This window comes from Lucilia cuprina, chromosome 2, assembly GCF_022045245.1.
Source record: "Lucilia cuprina isolate Lc7/37 chromosome 2, ASM2204524v1, whole genome shotgun sequence".
NCBI lineage: Eukaryota > Metazoa > Arthropoda > Insecta > Diptera > Calliphoridae > Lucilia > Lucilia cuprina.
In genome coordinates, this window is record NC_060950.1 from 30,721,597 (window position 1) to 30,745,340 (window position 23,744).

Below are 23,744 nucleotides of genomic sequence, written 5' to 3' on the forward strand. Positions count from 1 at the left end.
TCTAGTTCAGTTCTAGTTCAGTTCTAGTTCAGTTCTAGTTCAGTTCTAGTTCAGTTCTAGTTCAGTTCTAGTTCAGTTCAAGTTCAGTTCTAGTTCAGTTTTAGTTCATTTCTATTTCAGTTCTAGTTTAGATGTATTTCTAGTTTAGTTTTAGTTCAGTTCCAGCTTAAGTAGTTCTAGTTGTGTCACAAATCAGTTCACAATTCATTTGTATTTGTAAAAGACGAGCATTTTAAAAATAAATCTGAAATTTACAACAATCCTAAATTATTAACATTCGCAGAACGTGTGTTCCTTGAAATCGCACTCCTTATACAGACAGATACGCAAAAAAACTGCAAATTTTTTTCGGTTAAAATTAACATTTTTTAATCAGTTTAAAGTCAAGCATGTGCAGCAATTCTAACCGTTCATCCACGTACTGCAACTGAATATTAAATATATTTAATTTTTGCGGTTACTTGACGTGGTTGTTGTACTTGTTGTGTATATATGAGTAAATAAGAAGAAATAACAATATTTTTAGCAGTCATCATTAAATTAACACAAAATATTTTCTGCAATATATATACATATTAATATTAGGGTTCTTTAAATCGACTTTCGAACAATCGACTTTTTATCGAAAAAAGTCGAAGTCGACTATTCCAAAAAAGTCGATAACTCGACTATTGTCTGTAAAAAAAAGTCGAATTTGGAAATAAAAGTCGATAAGTCAGAAAAAGTCTAAAATAGTAGAAAAATCGAAAAAAGTCGGAAAATGACAAAAATAGTCAAACAGTCGAAAATAGTTGAAAATCCAATAAAAGCCGAAAATCGTCCACAAATCTGAAATAGTCAAAAAGTCGGAAAAGGTCGAAAAAACGGAAAAAGTCAAAAATAGTAGAAAAGTCGAAAAAAGTAAAAAGAAAATAGTCAAAAAAAAGTCGAATAGCCGACAATTTACAAAATACTAAAAGTCGAAAAATCGACTTTTAACTAACTGAAATAAGATGAAAAATCGACTTTGCATTAAATGCAAAAAGTTGAAATGTCGACTTTTAACTAAATGCAAAAAGTCGACTATAGAAGCCTAATTACGGTTTAGGTATAATAAGTATTTTATAAATAATCGACTTTTTGACTTTTCCCGACTTTTCGACTTTTTTCCTACTATTTTTTGACTTTTATCCGAGTTTTTCCCGACTATTTTTGAGTTTTTGACTTTTTTCCACTTTTTTAAAATTTTCGACTATTTTTGACTTGTTTCTACAATTTTCTAGTTTTCGACTTCTTCCGACTTTTCGACTTTTTTCGACTTATCGACCTTTTTTGGAACAAAATAGTCGACTTCGACTTTTTTCGACTAAGCCTAATTAGTATTTACGATTTGATAATAAAACAAGTATGAATTTATAGTCGGACATTGCCGACCATATGATACCCTACACCAGTCAGTATGTTAAAATTGTGGATTTTTTTTACATAAAGCATTTAATTTGTTTTATTGTGAAATTTTTTACTTATTGTTGACAAAAAAGAGATTTTCTACAAGAGGGTTCATAGGGGAGAAGGGGTAAATATGGGCCTATCCTTATAAATTTTGGTAAATGAATTTACGTCTACTTCAAAGTCATTTATGTAGATTTTGATCGTTTTATTAGTAATTATAAGTTAATTTTGACCTTCAAGTCATTTTCTGAAGGGGAGTTTGTATGGGGGCTAGGGTCAAATGAGGCCCGATCTCTATAAAAATTAGTATTGTCATTTATTGTTCTATAAAACTAATTTTTGTTGATTTTTGTTGACATTATAAAACATTTAACGTAATTGTGAGCCTAAAGGCCCGATTCGGAAGGTACGGTTGTATGGGGGCTAGGAGAAATAATGGACCGATTTCAACCATTTTTAATAGCGTTCGTCCCTGAACCCTGAATGAAGGGTATGTGCCAAATTTCATCAAATTATCTTAAAAATTGCGACCTGCAACGTGCGCACAAGGTTTACATGGACACACAGACAGACGGACATAGCTAAATCGACTCAGGAAGTGATTCTGAGCCGATTGGTATACTTTAAGTTGGGTCTAGGACCAATATTTTTGGGTGTTACAAACTTCAGCACAAACGCATAATACCCTCCCCACTATAGTGGTGTAGGGTATAAAAAACGTGTTCTAGTACACATAGTGGGTTAATTTAAAGTTTAAATTACCAAAGAATACTTTTAGGAGGGTTAGTAAATGTACAAAAACTATGTAGGTACTTTTGTACGAAAAGTACTTTTTTTAAGAGGAACATGTGTTTAATAACAAGAGAGTTATTTTTTTGTTTTATTTTCCAAATTCTCTATCAATATTATATGTTAAATTTTGTATAAACAAAATAAACTAAAAGTAAATAAACAAGACGTCAAACTAGAATGCAGAATAAACGTCAGTCAGTTTTTGACCTAAAAAATATGAATGAAATTTTGAATTTGTTTTTGTTGTTTTTTTTCAGTATTGTTAAGTATATAATATTGAAAAATATAGTGAACATGTATCCAATTGAAATGGGATTTTTGAAATACGAACTTTATTAGACTGTTTTAGTGTACAGTGGGTATAAAACGAAAATTTTTGAAAAATAAATTTGTAATTTCAAAACGGCTAGTTCTATCGGGTTAAAATTTTTCTGCATTACACTCCGGGACCGACGTGGATTTTTTTCTCGGACTTTTCACATATCTGAGACAATCTTTTAATTTCAACAATTTTACAATAAAATGATAATTTTTTACATAACTAAAAAAATGGATTTAAAATTGTAAAAAAAGCACATTCATTCGAATGTTTTAGTATTAATAAATTTTTTATGAACGATTTTTATTGAAATTGGATCACGTATTTGCTGCATTAATTAAAAACAACTAATTATTATATTAAGAAATAAACAGACAGGCGGACATGGCTTTATTGCCTCCTTAAGCAGGGTCGGGAAATTTTATGGTAAAAATTTGAAATGGAATTAAAATTATTCTAACTAAAGTGAACAATTTCTATACCTATATGATTTTAACACAACTTTCATGTCGAATCAATCTCTTTTAATTGCACGAAAATGAGATATTAATGCCAAAATATTCACCAAATAAAATCTGTAATTTCATGGGTCATTCCATATAATTTTAGCCGTTCTAATCACCGTTCCATTATTTCAAGTGGCTGTATGGTTTTATAAAAACCATGTTATAAATTTAGACCACATTATGTCGAACGGAGTTCTTCCTCATGTTCCTCTTCCTTTACAAAGTAAATCATATATTTCATTACCGAAAACGTAAATAACTCTAAAACGACCAGAAATTGACTAATTAATGACTACAAAATGGTTTAAAAACGAGTCAGGACTGATCAAAAGACGAATTTTCTCTCAACGAAAATATCATTTATGATCAGAAAATGAGCGCATATGTGATCATTTTAATCGTGCAGAGTATTCATAAATGACTCGATTGTCCATACTAAGCGTCTTCGCGTCGAATCATTACGCGCTTTTCATATCTACTGCGCATTGTACACTTCAACTTCAAGTTACTGCCGGTCCATACTAGGAAACTTATAGTTTTGCGTGAGAGAGAAAGAATATCATTCATCTCCATCGCGGTACGGAGTTTCCCGTTCTCGGAAACTTGTTTTGTTATTCTTATCATTCGTACAACAGCAAATCAATGCAATTTACACGTAGTTTCTGAAACAAAAGTTTCGATGTGTGGACATTAAAGAAACTTCAAAAGAGAATTAAGAAAAAGTTTCTCAACAAAAGTTTCCTAGTGTGGACCAGGTCTTACATGCGACGTAGTTACAAACTTCGCGCTTTCTACAGCATTTATTTATTTTTTCATCATTTATCTCATATTAATTTATTAAAATGTCAAAATCAGCTGACATGTTCGTGCGCCGTTTGTGACGCTTATTAAAGTAGAAAGTAGATCTACTTTAAGCATTCTACGCTTTTGTCTTTGTTACTTTAAGCATACAAATACATTGATTCTACTTTTTTGACAAACGCAGAGAATGCTTGAATGCGTGTTGTGGACCTCTAGCTTTAAGGTGTCCTTTTCGGACACCTTGCAAATCTTCAAGAATACAACTTAACCGTATGATGCAAAGTTAGCGTTCACCTCCATGTTCTTAGGATTAGACTTTTTATTTTGGCTGTAGGGGATTATGATGATGCAGACCCGTTCGTTAATACTTCCTTATAAGTTCCAATTTCTTTAAAAGCAAAATGTATGTATATGTTCTTGGTTAAGTATGTATTGTCCTATACCTTTCACAACAACAGTGCTGTTTCCTGTGAAAAAACCTTCACATTTCCACGGCTTTGTAAATTGGCAGCCCCTTCCTATTATATAGAGAGCACAGAAAGATCTCTCTTGTTAAAAAGTCCTAAGGTATGCTATCCAAAAAGATCTTTAGGTTGCAAGAACTTTGGTGTGATGTCAACTTCTTCGAAGCTTTGGCGTAAGATTTTCAGCATATACCGTTTTCTTCTGCTTTGGAAAAATCTTTTTTAATACTTTTCTCTTCGATTTTGATTTGAACGACATGTTCACCATCATAGTCATCCTCATTCGTAGACTATAGAATTTAGCTTTGTCGCTATACTTGTGTTCCGGTAGGTTAGTGTTCTAGTCTGGTAGACTAGAGGTGGTAGGTTCGATTCCCACCTGAGGCGCACAACAGGCCCGATGATGAGGCCTAGGTGTATTTCTTCGGATTTGATGTATATATGTATGTACATCCTCCTTTCGAACTAACTAACTACTTGTGTTCAGTATGCAGCTTTTCTGCAGATCTTGCTCATTTTTGTTCAAAGGGTTAGGAGAGAATCCTAACATGATCATCAATAGAATTTTCCTGTAGGTGTCGGTTAAAGCTCCCTTTTCTTTTTTATCTCTTTATGTTTGGCAATGGCAAATAACTAGAAAAATATTTTGAACATTTTTAACTACTCATAATCACTGTAAAATAGAGTATCATAAAGTGGGAAGTGATAAGACATCCAGAAAACAAGTCCAACAGTTCAAATGAAATACAGTAGGAAAATTAAATTAAAAAATAAATATAAACGAAGTTGTATTAAAAACTCTGCAGCAAGTAAGTATAGAGAAATATAAAAAAAAATATTTTGAAAAACAAGGAAAAATATAAATAATTTCGAAAAAAATTAAACCCAAAAGTTTCGACCAACATAAGTTGTCGAAAAATCTACACAACCACACACAAGTATGCATAAAAAACAATCACAATAAAGAGTAAAATCAGAGAGTCAGCAAACATTGACAGTCGTCATTCAAATCGGATTAAGTAATTGACTAAGTACGAGTAAATAAAACCATACATACATAAGTATATTTTTTTGTTGTTGCAAGAAATCAGCTGTAATAAAAACAAAAACAATCATACATAGTACATCTGATTATCATATGTACAAACAAGTACAAGTAACAAAAACATTAGTTGCCTGCTACTAGTCGTAGTACTTTATTCAATAAGAAGTGTAGTAGTTATGTGCTCCTTTTAAGTAGTTTTTGTTACTACAACACATGTTTAGTGCAAATTTAAATGATAAGAAATACGAGTATTGAATACGAAAAAAACTCGTAAAACCGAATTTACAAACAACAATGATTATTATGTGTATGTGTAAGAGAAGTAAAGCAAAACTAAATAGTGATAGTAAATAAAGAGAGTTACCACATTAAATAACATTTGTGGCAGTAAATATTCGTTCCAAAATACTCGATAGCCATTTTAGATGGCCTTTAATGAAGTTTATTCGGAGTACTGCTGATTCCATGCTGCACCGATGTTCTTTAGTACACTACTAAGTGCAAACAGAATTTGAACAAATATTCAGGTCTTTATATCATAGTGGAACTTGTTCCAAACAAACAAGGTGGCCTCCGATAGGTTAGTGTTCTAGTCTGGTAGACCGGAGGTGGTGGGTTCGATTCCCACCTGAGTCACTGGTTAAGGAGCGCTAGGTGTATTTCTTCGGATTTGATGTATATACATCCTCCTTTTAAACTAACTAACTGTTCCAAACAAACGTCCTTCTCCTCTCTCCTGCTTCTTAGGCATCTAGGCAACATTTTGCTTATGGCTACTTGATGGTAGTTCTGTCGAAGTAGGGAGGTAGTGAAATTTTAAAGAACTTGACAATTAAATGTGGCACGATTCACGCATTTCAGATATTCAGGGCCATAATAAGCATTCATGTGATATCGATTCAATTCCCTTTTCTCTTGTCCCGATACCAGACTTTCCAAAATGTTTTACCTGTACAGAGACTTTGTTGTAAATGTATATTATGCGTCCGACGTATCTTAGATGTTATGATAGGATAGCTTTAGCGCCTTCTCGTACTTAAGCTATCCTATCATAACATCTAAGATACGTCAGACGCATAATATACATTTACCTCTGTTCAGGTAAAACATTTTGGAAAGTCTGGTATATTACTATTAAGCCCCGCATTCACTGCTCTTATATTGTCATTACGACAACAGCACTGAACTTTTTGTTTTCTCCATGCATAAGACCTTAAACTAACATTCTCTTTACCCAATTTTGATTTGAGACGCAACGATCATGGGCACTCCGAAAAACCTCCCCAATATACTTACGTCACATAGAGAATAACCCTGATGCATTCTGTATTTCAATTATATTGTCATTTACCTAATTCGAATATTTAACTAAAGCAGTCACTGCTCTGTTGCCTTATGTTTTTATTACGACGACAACACAGAACTTATACCGAAATATTGCTTTATTCATGCTCTAAACTAACATTCTCTTTCACGAAACTTTGACCTACGAGCCCACCAGATTCGGATCTATTTGTGCAGGATATTTTATGTTCATCGGTCGACGATGACTAGAGGTACTAGACATACATGCTTTCGAAAAGTTTTCTATTTGGAATTAGCAAAAACAATCCATAAATAACGAGATACATATTTCGGGTGTATTATTCGCTATGTAGAGTATGGAGATATTTGAAAGATTTCGATATACACTATATCTAGAGTGATATATCTGTGTCTCCGAAAATATGGAAAAATAATGTATTTTTTATTATCTTGACCATTTTGGGTATTTTTGTTGCCGAAATTTGGACACAATTACTTTGACACCTTGCTAGCAACACTGACAAAATGAGAAACATTGATCATGAATATTGATTTACTTTGCTCTTTTTGTTGTCATTCGCTCTAACCTCTTTCGAAATAACACAAACACACAACAAGGAGCAGCAACCAAGGAGGAAGACTTCGTTCGCTGGCTCGAGTGGTAGACAATGGAAACTAAACAAAAAACATATGGCCGAAAATAATGAATATATATAAATAAATACTATATTTAGTTTGTGGTATGACTTCGGAGTGTAAAGACGTTGTTTATTTTTATCAATAGACCGACCGACTCGTACACTGTTTTGTTTTTGTTTTGGTTTTATTATTGTTTTGTATTTTTCTTTAAATTTGTGCTGACTACTGAATTTTTTTTTACGAAAATTAAAACAAAAAGTATATTTTTTTAAATAAAAGAAAATTTGTATTTAAAAAAAGTGAGTGTAATCGAGTGAGTGCGCCAGTGTGTTGGGTAAAGAGTGGTGGATTGTTTAGTGTATGTGTGTGTGTTTAGGTAGAGGAGAATTTTATGATCGTTGCTTAAATATAATAAGTAGAGATAAAGTAGCATTTGAAATTTAACAAACAACAACAGCAACAGTGTGTTAATGATAATAATCATTTCGGAAAAAAAGTATTAATAAAAATGTAATCATATCATAAAATGATATTTTAGCCGTCATTATTAAAGCCAAATACCTACGAGTTAACAATTTTTAAACACCAATCAGTTTAAATATTTAACGCTTTTGTGAACAACACACATTGTTTCCAATTGAAAAAAATTTTTAAAAAATACTAAAAGAAAATTCTCTACGTAACCAAAACAACAATAACAAAAAAAAGTGAATTTAAAGTAATATTCCAAGCTTTTTTTTCTGTTGTTGTTTAAATGTTATCGACACGTTCATCGTCAGCAACATACAACAAATAAAGTTAAAATTAAAAAAAAAATAAGTTAATATAATAAATAAACAACAAAATTTTAAAATAATATGATAAAATACTTAACAAAAATACTTGCAAATTAACCCAAAAAATAACTACATAAATTTAATAATTTACTTAATGATAACAAAAAAAAAAAAACTTCATTAAAAATCTATAAACCATAAATAATTATCTAAAACGTAAAATTAACATTCACCTTTAGATTCCAACACAAATTACTTAATATTTATTATTATCTAAAGTTAATAACGTTTTTAGTTTCCTGAAAAAATAACTAAAACCACAATTTTAAATCCAGAGAAAAAAAACTGCAATTTTCAAATAAACCAATTAGAGAGTGAGTATATTTTGAAAATTATCAGCCACTAAGTAACCACAAAACTGGAAAAAGAAAACACCAACTTAAAGACAACACAATTTCGATAAAATCGACAAGTGATAACATGGGTTTTAAAAATTTATAAATTAAGATCATTTATAAGTGATCACCAGGGTATATGCAGATGCACGTTTTTTGTGGTGCGTCGTATGGACTCATGGATAAGATATTTACACGTTTCAGACCAATTTGAGAATTTTGGCATCGATTTGTTAGAGTATATTTTTGCATATTTTACCCATAAGAGCATAATTTTGCATGATTTGACTTTTTAGCATATTTAAGGCATATTTTCGAGTTTTTAGAGCATATTATACTCTTTTAGTGCATATTTTGATGTTTTCGCTTTTTTCGTTTTTATACATTTTTAATTTTCTTTTCAAAACTTTATTTAAAAAAAATTAAATTCTATTTTTTTATTTTTTTTTTAAATTTTTTAGCCTATTTTACAATTTTGAAAAAAAAAAATCGTTATGTTATAGTTTTTTCCCCAGGCCATTATCGTGTCTCAGAGCACTTGAATTCGAAATGTGATAAAAAATAAACAAATTTTTGAAAATATTCTAATAAAACAATTGTATTACTTAAAATACATCTGTAGTTACTTGAATATGAGTTTTTGTCCTTATAGAATAACGTAAACCTGTTCTCAGCTATGATCGAAAAATTTTGATATTTTTAACGCTCGTTTAAAAAATCAAATTTTAGTTTTTTTTGATACTTTGTTAAACAAATTCCAATATTTTTGGGAGAACTCATAGGGATTTATGGACAACAGATTAGGGAATAAAACAGTAAAAAATTAGGTCAATACCTCTTATAGTTTGCCGGTACTTGCAATTTGAATTCAGCGGATTTCGAGAAAAACCCATTTTACCCATTTTATGTAATATTTTGCATAATTAGCCTTTTTATTATATTGTTGCGTATTTTAAATGAAACCTTTTGTAAATTTATTAGTCCACATATTTCTAAATAAAAATCAAAAGTTTCGTGCAATTTGGACGCCATTAACCCATAAACTTTAAAGGTCAAAGGTCAAATTTTGTAATATTTGCAATTTTTTAAGGAAACTACTCGAAATTGTTTCTATTTTTAGGTAGATTATCACAAAACTTAAGAAATTAATTTATTAACAAACGATATTTACAATAATAGTGAAAAAAAATTAATTAACCCTTAAACGGGCTTAGGGTCAAAATTACCCCAATGTTTTAAAAACATGCCAATTTGGACATATTTCAATAAAACCCCTTTGCAATCCTATTAATTCAGCAAATTGAATTGATACATGTACAATGTATATCACAAAGAAGTTAATAGATAGAAAATAATGTAAAATGTGGGAGTTACAATCGAAACTGTTTTAATTTCACAGTTTTTCTGATCGGTTTTTGTATTCTCGAAATTAGTTTTGTTCGTTCACGATTGTCCTAATATTCAAATTGTTTCTTATCAATTCTAAAAGAAATAAATGTTTATAGATATTTAAACCTACATTATTATATATGAATTCTTAATCCTTGTAAAACTGTAAGATATATTTCGATCCGTATTCAAAATGAGAAGTAGACATGGAATTTTTCCAAAATTTTCTCTGATTATAATATTCTTTTAGATATATCAATCCATAAAGCTTAATCCAGAGTACATTATGTGAACCCCTTCTTGTCGGTCTAAATACAAAACACCAACGCCCTTTGAGATCTCTGAGATACACGGTGGTTGCAATATTTGTACATGACGGATACCAGATCATATACAAACTCTTTGCTATCTAATCTCTGGCCATCGATGTACCATAGCAAGATTCAAGATGACACTCTGAGAAGTAGAAATGGGAATGTAAAATTTTTCCAAAATATTATTTTCGGTGGAGGGTTTTAATCCGGAGTGTATTATGTAAAAACCTTCTTCTCGGTCTTATTCCAATTAAACTTTTTCAACCATACGCTAAGCTAGAGACGACAAATCGGTGATTTTTACACATGGCGGATACCACATCATATGTAAACACTTTGCTCGAGTACTTCAGCAATCTAATCTCTGTCCATCGCAGTACCATAGCATAACATTTGACGTGCTTCATGAGCACCTCTTCCGTTGACACTTTTAATAGTGATAAAAGAGCCATGGAAATGCAAAATAAGCCATAGTTGAGAAACATTTTAATCGAGATTAGAGTATCGCTTTGTTAAAACCTTATCAAATATTTCAATACATTTCTGTTTACATGGCGGATACCAGATCATTTGACGTGCTTCATGAATACCTCTTCCGTTGACACTTTTAATAGTGATATAAGGGCCATGGAAATGCGAAATACACCATAGTTGGGAGGATGTCTCACCGAGATTAGAGTATCGCTTTGTTAAATCCTTAACAAATATTTCAATACATTTCTGTTTAAAACGTCACAATGGACACTATGACAATTTTTTTTTGCGGTGTCATAACATTCGTGGATGGTGGCGTGACACAATGTCCAGTGACATAATTTCCATGGACGTTATGACGGCCAACAATTGTCATAGTGTCAATGGGCATTGTGACACTATAAAAATAGAAATGTACTTAATAATTTGTTTAGAATTTAGGAAATAAAAAAAATTGCTCCTAATATAATAAATTTATAGATTCCCTAAAAAAATGTCATGTAAGCAGGCCTTCGGCCAAACGCAGAGACTTTTAATTCTGGGGTATTTTGAATACCGGCTTTGCTAAATTAAGCTTTTTTTGATGAATGAACTCTTTCAAATCCATGAACTTTACGACATTTTGCTTCTAGATATTGTGACACTTTTGAAATAGTCATAATGTCCATGGACACTATGACACTATTTGGCTGTCATAATGTCCATGGACACTATGACACTATTTGGCTGTCATAATGTCCATGGACACTATTTGCTGTGTCATAATGTTCATGTCAGGTCCGAAATATGATGCGATCAAATAGCCATCAACTCATACCCAACATTCAGCCACGTATTAACTTATCTAAGGTGTATATGTTATTGGTTTCCAAAAGGGTTAGATTTTCTGGTCGGATACAGAGTCAAATGACTCCTCCAGTTTACAGTCACTATAGACTATGGCTTCGTATCGCCTAGATTGTATTTGATACATATAGCCATTCACTTCAGAACTCTATGATGCCTCGATCGAAGTCAATTTTAATTAGTCTGGAATATGAGACGTCTCTCCACAAAATGGACAAACATTTAACTATAACTTAAATAATAACTCTCTTATGTTACACTTATGATATATAGAAGAGTTTCAAATTGTTTTTTCTATGGATTTGTACTCCCCAATAGTATATGTATCGCCCATATTGTACAAGATGTGTATGTCCATTCTCAATGAGTATCTTTGTGTTCTGAAGAGATGCAAGACGCCTCAAATACATATGTATATCATGAAACAAAAATTGTTTCTTGAAAGTCACCATTACTTTGCAAAAATGTTTGTCAACTTTAAAAACCGCCCTCGTAGCCATTAGACCTATTTTACTAGAAAAACAAATTATATATATATATTTTTTGTTTGAAATGTCTAATTATATTCTAACAAAAAAACTGTCTGACTAAAATCATTTAACTATTTCGGCAAAATATTTAGTAAAACACGCGCGTGCTAAAATTATACTGAAAAGTCAAAGTATATGAGTAAATTTAAAGTATATTTAAAAGAATTATAATATAACAACAAGAAATTCAATTACGTATATGTATCAATTTATAAATAATTGATAAACAAATAACTGATTATTGAAAATATAAATATTTAAATAATTTATTTTATTTGCTTTGGAACTAAATCAAATTGAAACGTTTAAACATAAGTACATACACACATAAATATGTACATTTCAATTGATTGATAATGAGAATGAAAAGCGATTAAAGGAAAAACTTTGATTAATATGCGTCTGTCTGATATGTTTGATTATTTTGCATTTTAATAATTCATTGAAATGTATCTGACAGTTTTATTATCTCTTTATCTTTGACTGAAGTCAAAGTAATCAAATAAGAATAATAAAAAGACTGAAAAAAATTTTATGTACATTTTTTGTTAGTGTGAACAATGTTTCAATGTTCATTTATACTAAAGTAGACTTGCATCTTAGATACATCTATTCATATGTATCTTATTATTGTTGTGATGATTTTTCTATCAGCTGGTTATATATATGTCTATTCTACAACAATAACAATATTACTTTGTTTATTTTGATTTTGTTGTTCGCCTGCCAGTTCAATAAACGTAAACAGAATCAAAACAGAAATTGGTAATACATAAATACTCATACAGACATACGTATGTATTAATACATAAAAGCAAGAGTTGGTGTTCTCTTAGATAATAAAGAAATTATATTCTCTTCTTTTTTACATATTTCCGTAAAGATTTTGTCAATTCTTCTGGTGTTACCATAAATACTGATAACAGGGATTTAGTCTGGATTAAAGTCTAATTTATAATTCAGATTCTAGTCTATAGAATAGACTGTAGACTAGACTACAGACTATACTGGAGGCTAAACTATAAAATAGTAAATAGACTAGACTCTAGACTATACTATAGACCAGACTTAGACTAGAATATAGACTAGACTATAGACTATATACTAAACTATAGACTATAGTCTAGACTAGACTATAGACTATATACTAAACTATAGACTATAGTCTAGACTAGACTATAGACTAGACTATAGACTAAACTATAGACAAGACTATAGACTAGACCATAGACTAGACTATAGACTAGACTATAGACTAGACTATAGACTAGACTATAGACTAGACTATAGACTAGACTATAGACTACACTATAGACTAGACTATAGACTACACTATAGACTAGACTATAGACTAGACTATAGACTAGACTATAGACTAGACTATAGACTAGACTATAGACTAGACTATAGACTAGACTATAGACTAGACTATAAACTAGACTATAGACTAAGAAATAATATTATAGAAATAATATTATATATGGAAGATATTTTGATACTTTTTTTATTTGTATTTTGATTGGGTAGCGAAGCACCCTGTTCAAACTAGTCTATATATATAAAAGAGTAGCGCTACTGATTGACTGATTCATCATCGCACAGCCCAAACGGCTGAACCTAGAATCATGAAATTTTGACAGTAGATGTGTTTTTGATTAAGTATGTAGATGAATTTTTGGAAATTTGTACATTTACGGGTAAAAAGGTAAAAAACGGGTAAAACATTTAATTTAAGTTAGGGTAGCGAAGCACTCAGGGTATGCTAGTCCTTTTATAAAATTATTAAATTGTATAGAAAAAATCTGATAATAATGGTAGAACTTATGCTGAACAAAGAAGTTATAATTAATCATATTTAATTACTACGTACTTCTTTGTTCATTTATAAGGAATTTGTTCTTTTAATTTTTAATTGTATAATTTTATTAAAACGAATAACCCCACGAATAAACATGCATACAAAATGCTTTAGATGTGTAAATCATAAAAATTTCCATTAAAAAAAAATATTCTTTAATTAAAGTAGATTTTAAAAAAAGTAAATGAAATTAAAAAAATATTCTTAGCTTCAGTAATCACCATTTCTTGTACATGCATATGTGAGTTTTCTCAAAAACAATTTATACATAATTTGTTAAAAATATACATTTCAAAAACGTTCATATGACAATGACCCTACCTGTCCATTACTGCACCATATATTGAGGCAGTCAGATAACGTGTAAGTGAGTACATGGAAACCAGACCAAAACAGAGACCGAAATAAAAAAACATATTCACGTTTCGTCTATTAAACGAACAAAGCCATTTCAAATCAGGGATGGAAAATTAGTTTTTTTATTTAGTTAGTTAGTTAGTTAGTTAGTTAGTTAGTTAGTTAGTTATTTAGTAAGTAAGTAAGTTAGTTAGTTAGTTAGTTAGTTAGTTAGTTAGTTAGTTAGTTAGTTTGTTAGTAAGTTAGTTAGTTAGTTAGTTAGTTTGTTAGTTAATTAGTTAGTAAGTTTGAAATCCGAAGAAATACACCTAGGACTCTTTCGGGCCTGTTGTGCGCTCCTTAACCAGTGCCTCAGGTGGGAATCGAACCCACGACCTCCGGTCTACCAGACTAGAACACTAACCACTAACCTAACCTATCTATTGATAAAATAAAACTGTAAAACAATGTATTCTTTATTTAAATCTGTTTCTAAGATTTTTTTCCAAAAATACTGCTTAACCGGTAATTTTCTATGAAAAAGCTATTATACAGAAATGTTTCTTTAGAGAAAACTGGTACATATAATATATCCTAAAGAGGAAACTGTTAGACAGAAAGTTTTCTATAATAAAAACTTTCATATAGAAATTTAGCTATAAAACTGTTATAAAGAAACAGTTGCTTATGAAACAACTATTATACAAATAAGTTCCTATAGAACAAAACTGTTATACAGAACATTTTATCCAGAGAAAACTGTTACACAGAAATAAAAAATACATTCACGTTTGGTCTATTAAACGAACAAAGCCATTACAAATCAGGGATGGATTTTAGATTTTTATTTAGTATCATATTGATAAAATAAAACTGTTATACAATATATTCTTTATTTAAATCTGTATATAGGATTTAAAAAGAAAACAGTTTCACACACAGAATTATTTCTGTGGAAAAGGCTTTTGTATAGAAATGTTTCTTTTGAGAAAACTGTTATATAAAATATTTCGTTCAGAGGAAACTGTTATACAGAAAGTTTTCCGTAAAAAGTCTGTCATACAGAAATTTAGCTATAAAACTTTTACAAAGAAACAGTTGTTTATGAAACAACTTTTATACAGAAAAGTTTCTATAAAACATTTTGTCTAGAAGAAATTGTTATACAGAAAAGTTTATTTAAAAAAAAACTGTTATACCAAAAATATATATGAAAAAACTGTTTTAAAGACTTTTTATGTGAAACAACTGTTATATAGAAAAGTTTCTATAGAAAAACACAACATTTTTTCCAGAGAAAACTGTTATACAGAAAAAATTCTATAAAGAAACCGTAATACTAAAAATATATATAAAAAACTGTTATACATTTTCTCCAGACAAAACTGTTATAAAGAAAAGTTTCTAAAATATTTATGAAAATATTAAATGTTCCATACCTGAATTAAACCCTCACAAAATGCAAACGAACCAAAAAATGAAATGATTAAATAAGTACATTCAGTGCTCGACTCTTTTTTGCTCTTTTTAGTGTCATGTTCTTCTTCTTTGTTTTTTTAAATGCAGTATTTTTTGTGTATACATGAATTCATATATTTTCGTAACCAAGGAGGAAAACTGCAGGAGAACGGTGTATTTTAAATAAAATTACTCTATAATAAAAATTAATCTTGAAAATTTTCGAAAATATGTAGAATTTTAAAAAAAATTCTAAAATTTAAAAAAATCTATTAAAAAAAGTATTTTAAAATTTAAGAATTTTACGAAAAATTTAATTTATTTTTTAAAATTTTATTAAAGTTATAAATATTCTTAAATAAAATTTTTAAAATTTTTCTTAAAACAATTTTTTTCTACAAAATGCAACTTGTTTATAACGAAGAAAATTCATTGAAAAATAGAGATAATTTCAAAAATATCTAAAAATTAATAATTTACAAGTGAGAATATTATGAAAATTTTTAAAATTTGTGGCCCCTATTTCGCATTTTAATTCGAATCGATATTTTCTCCGTTTGACAACTTTGGTATTCTGCATTTCGATTCGACTCTTCGTCACATAAACAACAACTTACAAAAACGTAGGTACGATCGTAACGCAAAATACACACATTCGTAAAGCATTAAAACGAAATGGTATTGCTTCTTCGTTTTCTTACGATTCAGTTTTTTGTTGGAGTAGCTTCATCTTAAACGTATTTGAAATGCAGAATAGGGGTGTATGAACTTTTCAATAATATTTTTAAAAGGTTTTAAATTGGAAAATTTTGAAAATTTCTATTATACATTTTTTAAATTAAAACAAAATTTAAAAAAAAATAAAATTTTGTTTTATTTTGAAAAATTTAAAAAAAAATTAAAAATTTTTTAAATTTTGCTAAAAAGAAAACATTTTTTTAAAAATTTTTTATTAATCTTTTAAATTTTGTTTTAATTCGAAAAATTTAAATTTTTAAATAAGACATTTTTTTAATTTTTCAAAAAAAAATCAAGTTTTGAATTTTTTTAAATCTTTTTTCAATTCCAAAAATTTATAATTTTTAATAAGAAATTTTTCAATTCTTCAAAAATTTTGAAATTTAAGAAAATTTACTAAAAACTCATTTTTTTAATTTAAAAAGTTTCCTATAAATCGCAAATTTTATTTTATAAAACTTTAATAATTTCGAAATGTTCTGATTTTTTATTTTTTTTTTTTTTATTTTAACAATTTATAAATGGAAAATTATTAAAAATTATGAAATTTTCGAAAACTTTCTATAATAAATTGAACAATTTTTAAAAATCTTCAATAACTTCGAACTGTTTTGAATACTTTTTCATTTGAAAAAAAATATATATAATTTTTAATTGCAAAGTTTTTTAAAAAAGTTTTCCATAAATCACTAAATTAAAAACAAAAATTGAAAATTCATTTTTTATTTGAAAAATTAAAAAAAAGAAAAACATTTAATAATTTCGAACATTTTTTTAAATAAATTTTCCTTTGAAAACCAAATCCCTATTAGTATCTATAATACCGTCATTTAACATTAGGGTATAACATCACCACCAATAAGAATTTTCAAAACAAAATAAACAGAAAAAAACAACAACTAAACAACTGACAATTACAAACCAAACAAAACAATCACATTCAGTTTTGTGTTTACGAATAGTGCTACAACAAAGGAAAAAAAGTGCAAATAAACAAATTATTAAATAAAAAAGAAATTAGGAAAACAAACAATAATAAATACGAAACAAATCTTTACAGATAGTACGAGACAACAGCCGCTCTAAAACAGACAAAGGAATCAAACTAAAAGACTGACACAAACCAATTGAGTGAGTGAGTGAGTGAGTGAGTGAATGAATGAATCATGTTTCAGACTAAAAAGTATTTAATTTGAACCAGACACCAGAACACAGATACTCTCGATAAAGAAAATGTTTAAGAATAGTTTCTTTTTGTAAATGTTAAATTTAATAAAAGTGAAAATTAAAACAAAAAATAAATACTAAAACTTAAAAATATAAAAAATATATATTAAAACAAAACTAAGCAAAACTAAAAATGGCCGAATCTAAATATATTTCAATACCCACCTCAGAGACCAACAACACAACCTACAATATGCATAATAGTTCAGCTAAAGGTGAAAGTGATGACACTGATGTCATAACCCTTAATATTCTAACAATGTATAATAATGACAACAACTCTACGTCTATGCCCCAAACGTCTACGACGTCGACCACACCTACAATATCAACCACCAGAAGATTATTTTCAAGAAAACCAAAAAATTTACATTTAAAAATTTCATCTCCTTCACTGGAAACGGAAAATGATAGTTTGTCAAGTGATAAAATTAAATCAGCAACAACAACAAAAAATAATTCTACCTCCTCAACGACACCGTCAACATCGACGACAACAACAACAACAACAACCACATCCAACTCTATATTTCCTCACGAACAGAGTAGAACGAGTAAAAAACTGAATATTGGTTTTGAAAATATACGCTATACGGCGCATATGGGATTTTTTCGTAGAGGTGAGTACGAATTTTATTTAGAAAAATATAAATGACTTATTAAGTCCTAGTTAGATTATAGAAAGTTGTCATATATAATCATTTTAATATTCTGATTTTACTAGGCTTGCAGATTTTTTTTTATCCTAAACTAAAAATCCGGAATACTTGCAGAGTTTCGCTATCCTCTCAACCTGCTCTACATTCGTCTGAAACCGCACGTCCATTCCGTCCACTCAGAATACCTACCATACTAAACTCAGACTGGCTCATTTTAAGGAGATTTCTCGTCAAGGTTACCCCATAGGATCTTTGTCGTTCTACCCACCGTTTCAAAATTCTAAGACCCTTTATGGAATTGTTTCATTCATATTTGTAATTCAGCTTTTGTTGCTTCAAATGCTTTTGCATTCATCTGATTAACTACTTTGAGCTCCCTTACCTTTAAAGCTAATATATTCTTCCGAGTGGTCTATAATACATACGCCATAAACTTTACCTCAACTCGGTCTTAGCTAGTTTGTTAGTTTGAAAGGAGGATGTACACATATACATCAAAACCAAAGAAATACGCCTCTATCCAGCTCCTGTCTAGAACACTAACCTACTGGAGACCACTCAATTCGCTCTTAGACTTTATGACTTGATATCGCCCTAATTAACTTCTGGCCTTTGGTTCATCATAATACTTTCAGTTCACCCATGAGAAAGTTGGTGAAAGATTAATTATAGATACATACCTTTGGTATTACTAAATTAGCAGCTAAAAGCTCAGCTCTGCGCGATCCTAATAACGAACATATAATATGCTCTGGGGTATCCTTATGTAGAGATATATACAACAAGCTTTGAGTGTGGCTTGGTTGTCCGACTTTAAAAATATTCTTAATCCCTTGGTTCTTCTCCTTACAAATAAAGATGAAATATATTTCTATATCTTAAGAAACCCAAAATTGGTGACCCACAATTGGATTTTTTAATGGGAATTTCTGTCATTTTTGGATGTAATGATTCTTTGTTGATCTTCCGTGTAGATTTATGATTTAGAAGTGAATACTATAACTAAATTTATATTTTAGCCCTTAACGAAATGCAACAGCGGAAACTTATATATCGGATGTAATGATTCCAATAAAGATTGGACTACTGGGTAGTTTTATGATTTAAATCTGAATATTATAACTAAATCTGTGCTTTAGAGAAGTTCAAAAGCGGAACAAATGCGCCAACATGTACCGAGACCAAGACCATCCTTTTCTGTGAAAGATTGGACCATCATTTGCAAAAGGTTTTCTTTTCTGAAATCTAAATAGCTACAACATATAGAATAACGTTTCTACGGCAGTTTTGAGTCGAACATTCCGGCATAGGGGAAAGGTTAACAACTCCAAAAATTACCTCCCTATAGTAATTGGTTATGCACCGTCAAAAGTTATGAAACTACTCTCGTCCAGGAGTTACAGTACATTTCAGTAGGAATATCAAATATTCTATTACAAAGAACGGCTAAGAATTGAGCTGCGCTAAATCCTTTTTTATCCATTACATCAGGTTTTTGAGATATAATATAATAAAATTTAAAAACCTTGATCTAGGTTGAAAGACTATTTTTGTGTAATTCGAACTGGAAAGTGTTCTTATAAGGCAACCAACTCGATACTACAATTTTTTTTGTTCCCGATATCTATTTACACACCCATTTGTTAGTAGATGCCATTAAAAATGATAAAAATTTGATAGTAAAAGTCGGTTTTTGATTCCTTTAAGAACTAGAATATTGCTATATCGTATGATGATATCTAGGCTATATATATAATGTAATTTTGATTCTAACTTTTTTTAGAATTATCCTCAACCTACACTAATCTGCAAATTCTTTCGTTTTTTTTTTCTCACACACAAATTTATAAAAGATTTTAAATTTATATTAAAGAAATTCTTGAATTTTTACTTACACAAATTGTTTTCAACAATTTTCAAACTTGTATTTCCTTATTTCTATTAAATATTTAAATTTTAAACTAAAGATTCTTGAGAAAAGTAAAAAAAAAAACTTTAGTATTGCATACTTAAATAATTTGTCAACCCACTCTAGTACTTCCCATACGTGATAGTGAGGTTTTTTGATTAAAATTCACGAACAACAAATACATAATTCGTATTCTTAAACATAGTATAAAATTTAGTTTTTTTGTTGTACTTTGAACCATATAAATAATAACAACAACACAAAAACAAAACATTATATGTATTACTAATTTCCTTAATGGATATTACAATGATTTTTATAACGAGTAAAAAAAAATTTACGGCAAAATAAAAAATAAATTAAAATAAAAGTCGTAACAATAATTGAATTCATAAAAACAAAATTGAGAATGAAAACAAAAACAAATAACAGCTACTTAATATTAATCTGAATACGTGTCATAATGACAAAATAATAATTTTAATGTTTAACACGTTAAATTATTGTGGGGTATTTGAGTAAAGTAGGGTTAAGAAATCGAATGAAACTGTATAGCTATAGTTTTGGAGAATATATTTAAACTGCCTTTGGTATCCTATCTAACTATATATCCTATTTATCTATATCACATTCCCTATCGATATTATCTTTTAAATATATTCTATCCATCCTATCTGTTGTATCTATCTTATATATGCTACCAATTATCTCCACAATATTAAATCAATCTATTTTATATACTCTATCTATACTAATATATAGAATCTATTCCATCTATCATATCAATCCCATTTATCTAATCTACACTATCCATACTATCGATCATATATATTTTAAATATATTTTATCTATCCTATTAATCCTATCTATCCTTCCTATACTATATATCTTATTTATCCTATTTATTTTATTACTTATATCAATCCTATCTATCCAAATTATACTATCTATCTATTTCATCTATCATATCAATCCCATTTATCTAATCTACAATATCCATACTATCGATCATATATATTCTATATATTTTATCTATGCTATTAATCCTATCTATCCTTCCTATACTATATATCTTATTTATCCTATTTATTTTATTACTTATATCAATCCTATCTATCCAAATTATACTATCTATCCTATCTATCTATCAAATATATCCAATCTATCCTATCTGTACTATCTTTCCTATCTATCCTAACTATCCTATCTATTCTATCTATCCTATCTATCCTATCTATCCTATCTATCCAATCTATCCAATCTATCCAATCTATCCAATCTATCCAATCTATCCAATCTATCCAATCTATCCAATCTATCCAATCTATCCAATCTATCCAATCTATCCAATCTATCCAATCTATCCAATCTATCCAATCTATCCAATCTATCCAATCTATCTATCTATCTATCTATCTATCTATCTATCTATCTATCCAATCTATCTATCTATCTATCTATCTATCTATCTATCTATCTATCTATCTATCTATCTATCTATCTATCTATCTATTTATCTATCTATCTATCTATCTATCTATCTATCTATCTATCTATCTATCTATCTATCTATCTATCTATCTATTTATTTATTTATTTATCTATCTATCTATCTATCTATCTATCTATCTATCTATCTATCTATCTATCTATCTATCTATCTATCTATCTATCTATCTATCTATCTATCTATCTATCTATCTATCTATCTATCTATCTGTCTATCTATCTACCTATCTATCTATCTATCTACCTATCTATCTATCTATCTATCTATCTATCTATCTATCTATCTATCTATCTATCTATCTTGATAACCACATAATACAAAGCTTAACTCAGTAACTCAGGCTCTGTTACAGTCGAATATAGTCTTCTTATTAATTTTATCACCATATAGCCCTCATTTTCTCCTAACGGTAAATGTTTCAAATTTCCGCAGAGAACAGCATTCTAAAATTTAAATATTTCTAAAAAATTGCTATTTAATGATTCTATTTAAAACTAGTTCTAGTGTAATTATATCCATTAGTAATGACACTGAAATATATAGATATCACTCAACCAACAAAATACCTTAATTATATATTTCACTTTGTCATCATTTCAGTACATTTTTTATCACACTGACAAAAACTAAGGCATTAGTACTTAATTATTAAAGTGAGTTAACATATGACTAATGTACATATTAATATTTGGTTAATTGATGGCTATAAAAATGTTATATACAATACTGTCTGATTTTGATGTACTTATATTAGGAAACATACAATTAGTGAAAATATTTATGATGAAATTTTTTGATAAAGATATTTTTATGCACATATGGGAAGTGTTAATATTAAATTAAGAGAATTATGAGACTTGTTTGCGAAACTGAATTTTCGCACAAGGTTTTATATAAAAACAAAATTCGTTATAAAATGGGAAGTAAGTTATGTTGATTATAAGATTAAGCAATATTGCGTCTTAAATGTTGTAATGGTATCATATGACTAGATGCTTTCTTATTTCTGTAATACTTTAACTTTTATTCTTAAAGATCATTTCCTCTATAAAACTATCATATGACAACTGTAAACATAGCAACCGATCAACTTATCTCATCAATTATTTTTACGTTTGTAACAAATTCTTAGTAATTTCAATAAATCTTCTAATTTCTAGAATAATTTCAGTAGTATTAAATGGTTAGTGTCATAAATTTATTAATAAGTAAACTTTATTGAAACAAACAAAAAAATGGATTATTTTGATAGCAAGAAATAAATTAATTAACTTTACTACTGCCGTTAGTAGATCTATTAAACTACAAACATTGTTTCCAAATTTTATAATTGTAATAAAATAATTTTAGGAAAGAAAAGAAAAAAAAACCTAAAACACCTGTTGTTATGATGTATTTAACACCTGAAAATATGAAACAAGTTGGAAATATTTAGAAAACATACAATAAACGTATGCATATCAATAATATACATAGTAAATGGGTTTAATCAAAACGATAAGATTTTGATTTCCTTTTATACTCATAGTAAATACAATACAATGGAATCGTAACTCTATTTAATGGCTTTAAATTATTTTAATATTTGGTTTTTTCGGTTTTTACTATAGTACAGGCATGGAAAATTTATATCTTGAAATAGAACTAATTTATAAGACTATAGACTAGGAACTTAACTGGAATGTTATTAGATGGAAATGTCTTCTCAATTGTATTCAATCATTGGCACAACTGACACAACATCACTTTGAGTTGATATCGGTTCCAGGACTAGACTAGGCAGAAGTCAAGACCACAGACTAGACTATAGACTAGACTATGGACTACACTATAGACTAGACTATAGTCTAGACAATAGACTAGGCTATAGACTAGACTATAGAATGGACTATAGACTAGATTATAGACTAGACCATAGACTATAGACTAGACTATAGACTAGACTACAGACTAGACTATAGACTAGACTATAGACTAGACTATAGACTAGACTATAGACTAGACTATAGACTATACTATAGAC

The 23,744-nt window shown here is 29.0% G+C and overlaps 1 protein-coding gene across 4 annotated transcripts; it reads left to right on the top strand.

Annotated features, from left to right (window-relative positions):
* Positions 1-7,372: 7,372 nt before the first annotated feature.
* LOC111686547 (bypass of stop codon protein 1-like) lies at positions 7,373-18,577 on the top strand. 4 transcript variants are annotated; one of them, XM_046956746.1, is made up of 3 exons: positions 7,373-8,452; positions 17,477-17,547; positions 17,814-18,577. In XM_046956746.1, the coding sequence occupies exon 3, from the start codon at positions 17,837-17,839 to the stop codon at positions 18,296-18,298; it is 462 nt and encodes a 153-aa protein (XP_046812702.1). In that variant the 5' UTR covers positions 7,373-8,452; positions 17,477-17,547; positions 17,814-17,836; the 3' UTR covers positions 18,299-18,577. The 4 variants fall into 4 exon arrangements, with proteins under 4 accessions (XP_046812702.1, XP_046812703.1, XP_046812701.1 ...); XM_046956745.1 differs by having other exon boundaries at positions 7,377-8,452; positions 17,618-18,570; XM_046956747.1 differs by lacking the exon at positions 17,477-17,547.
* The last annotated feature ends 5,167 nt before the right edge of the window (positions 18,578-23,744 follow it).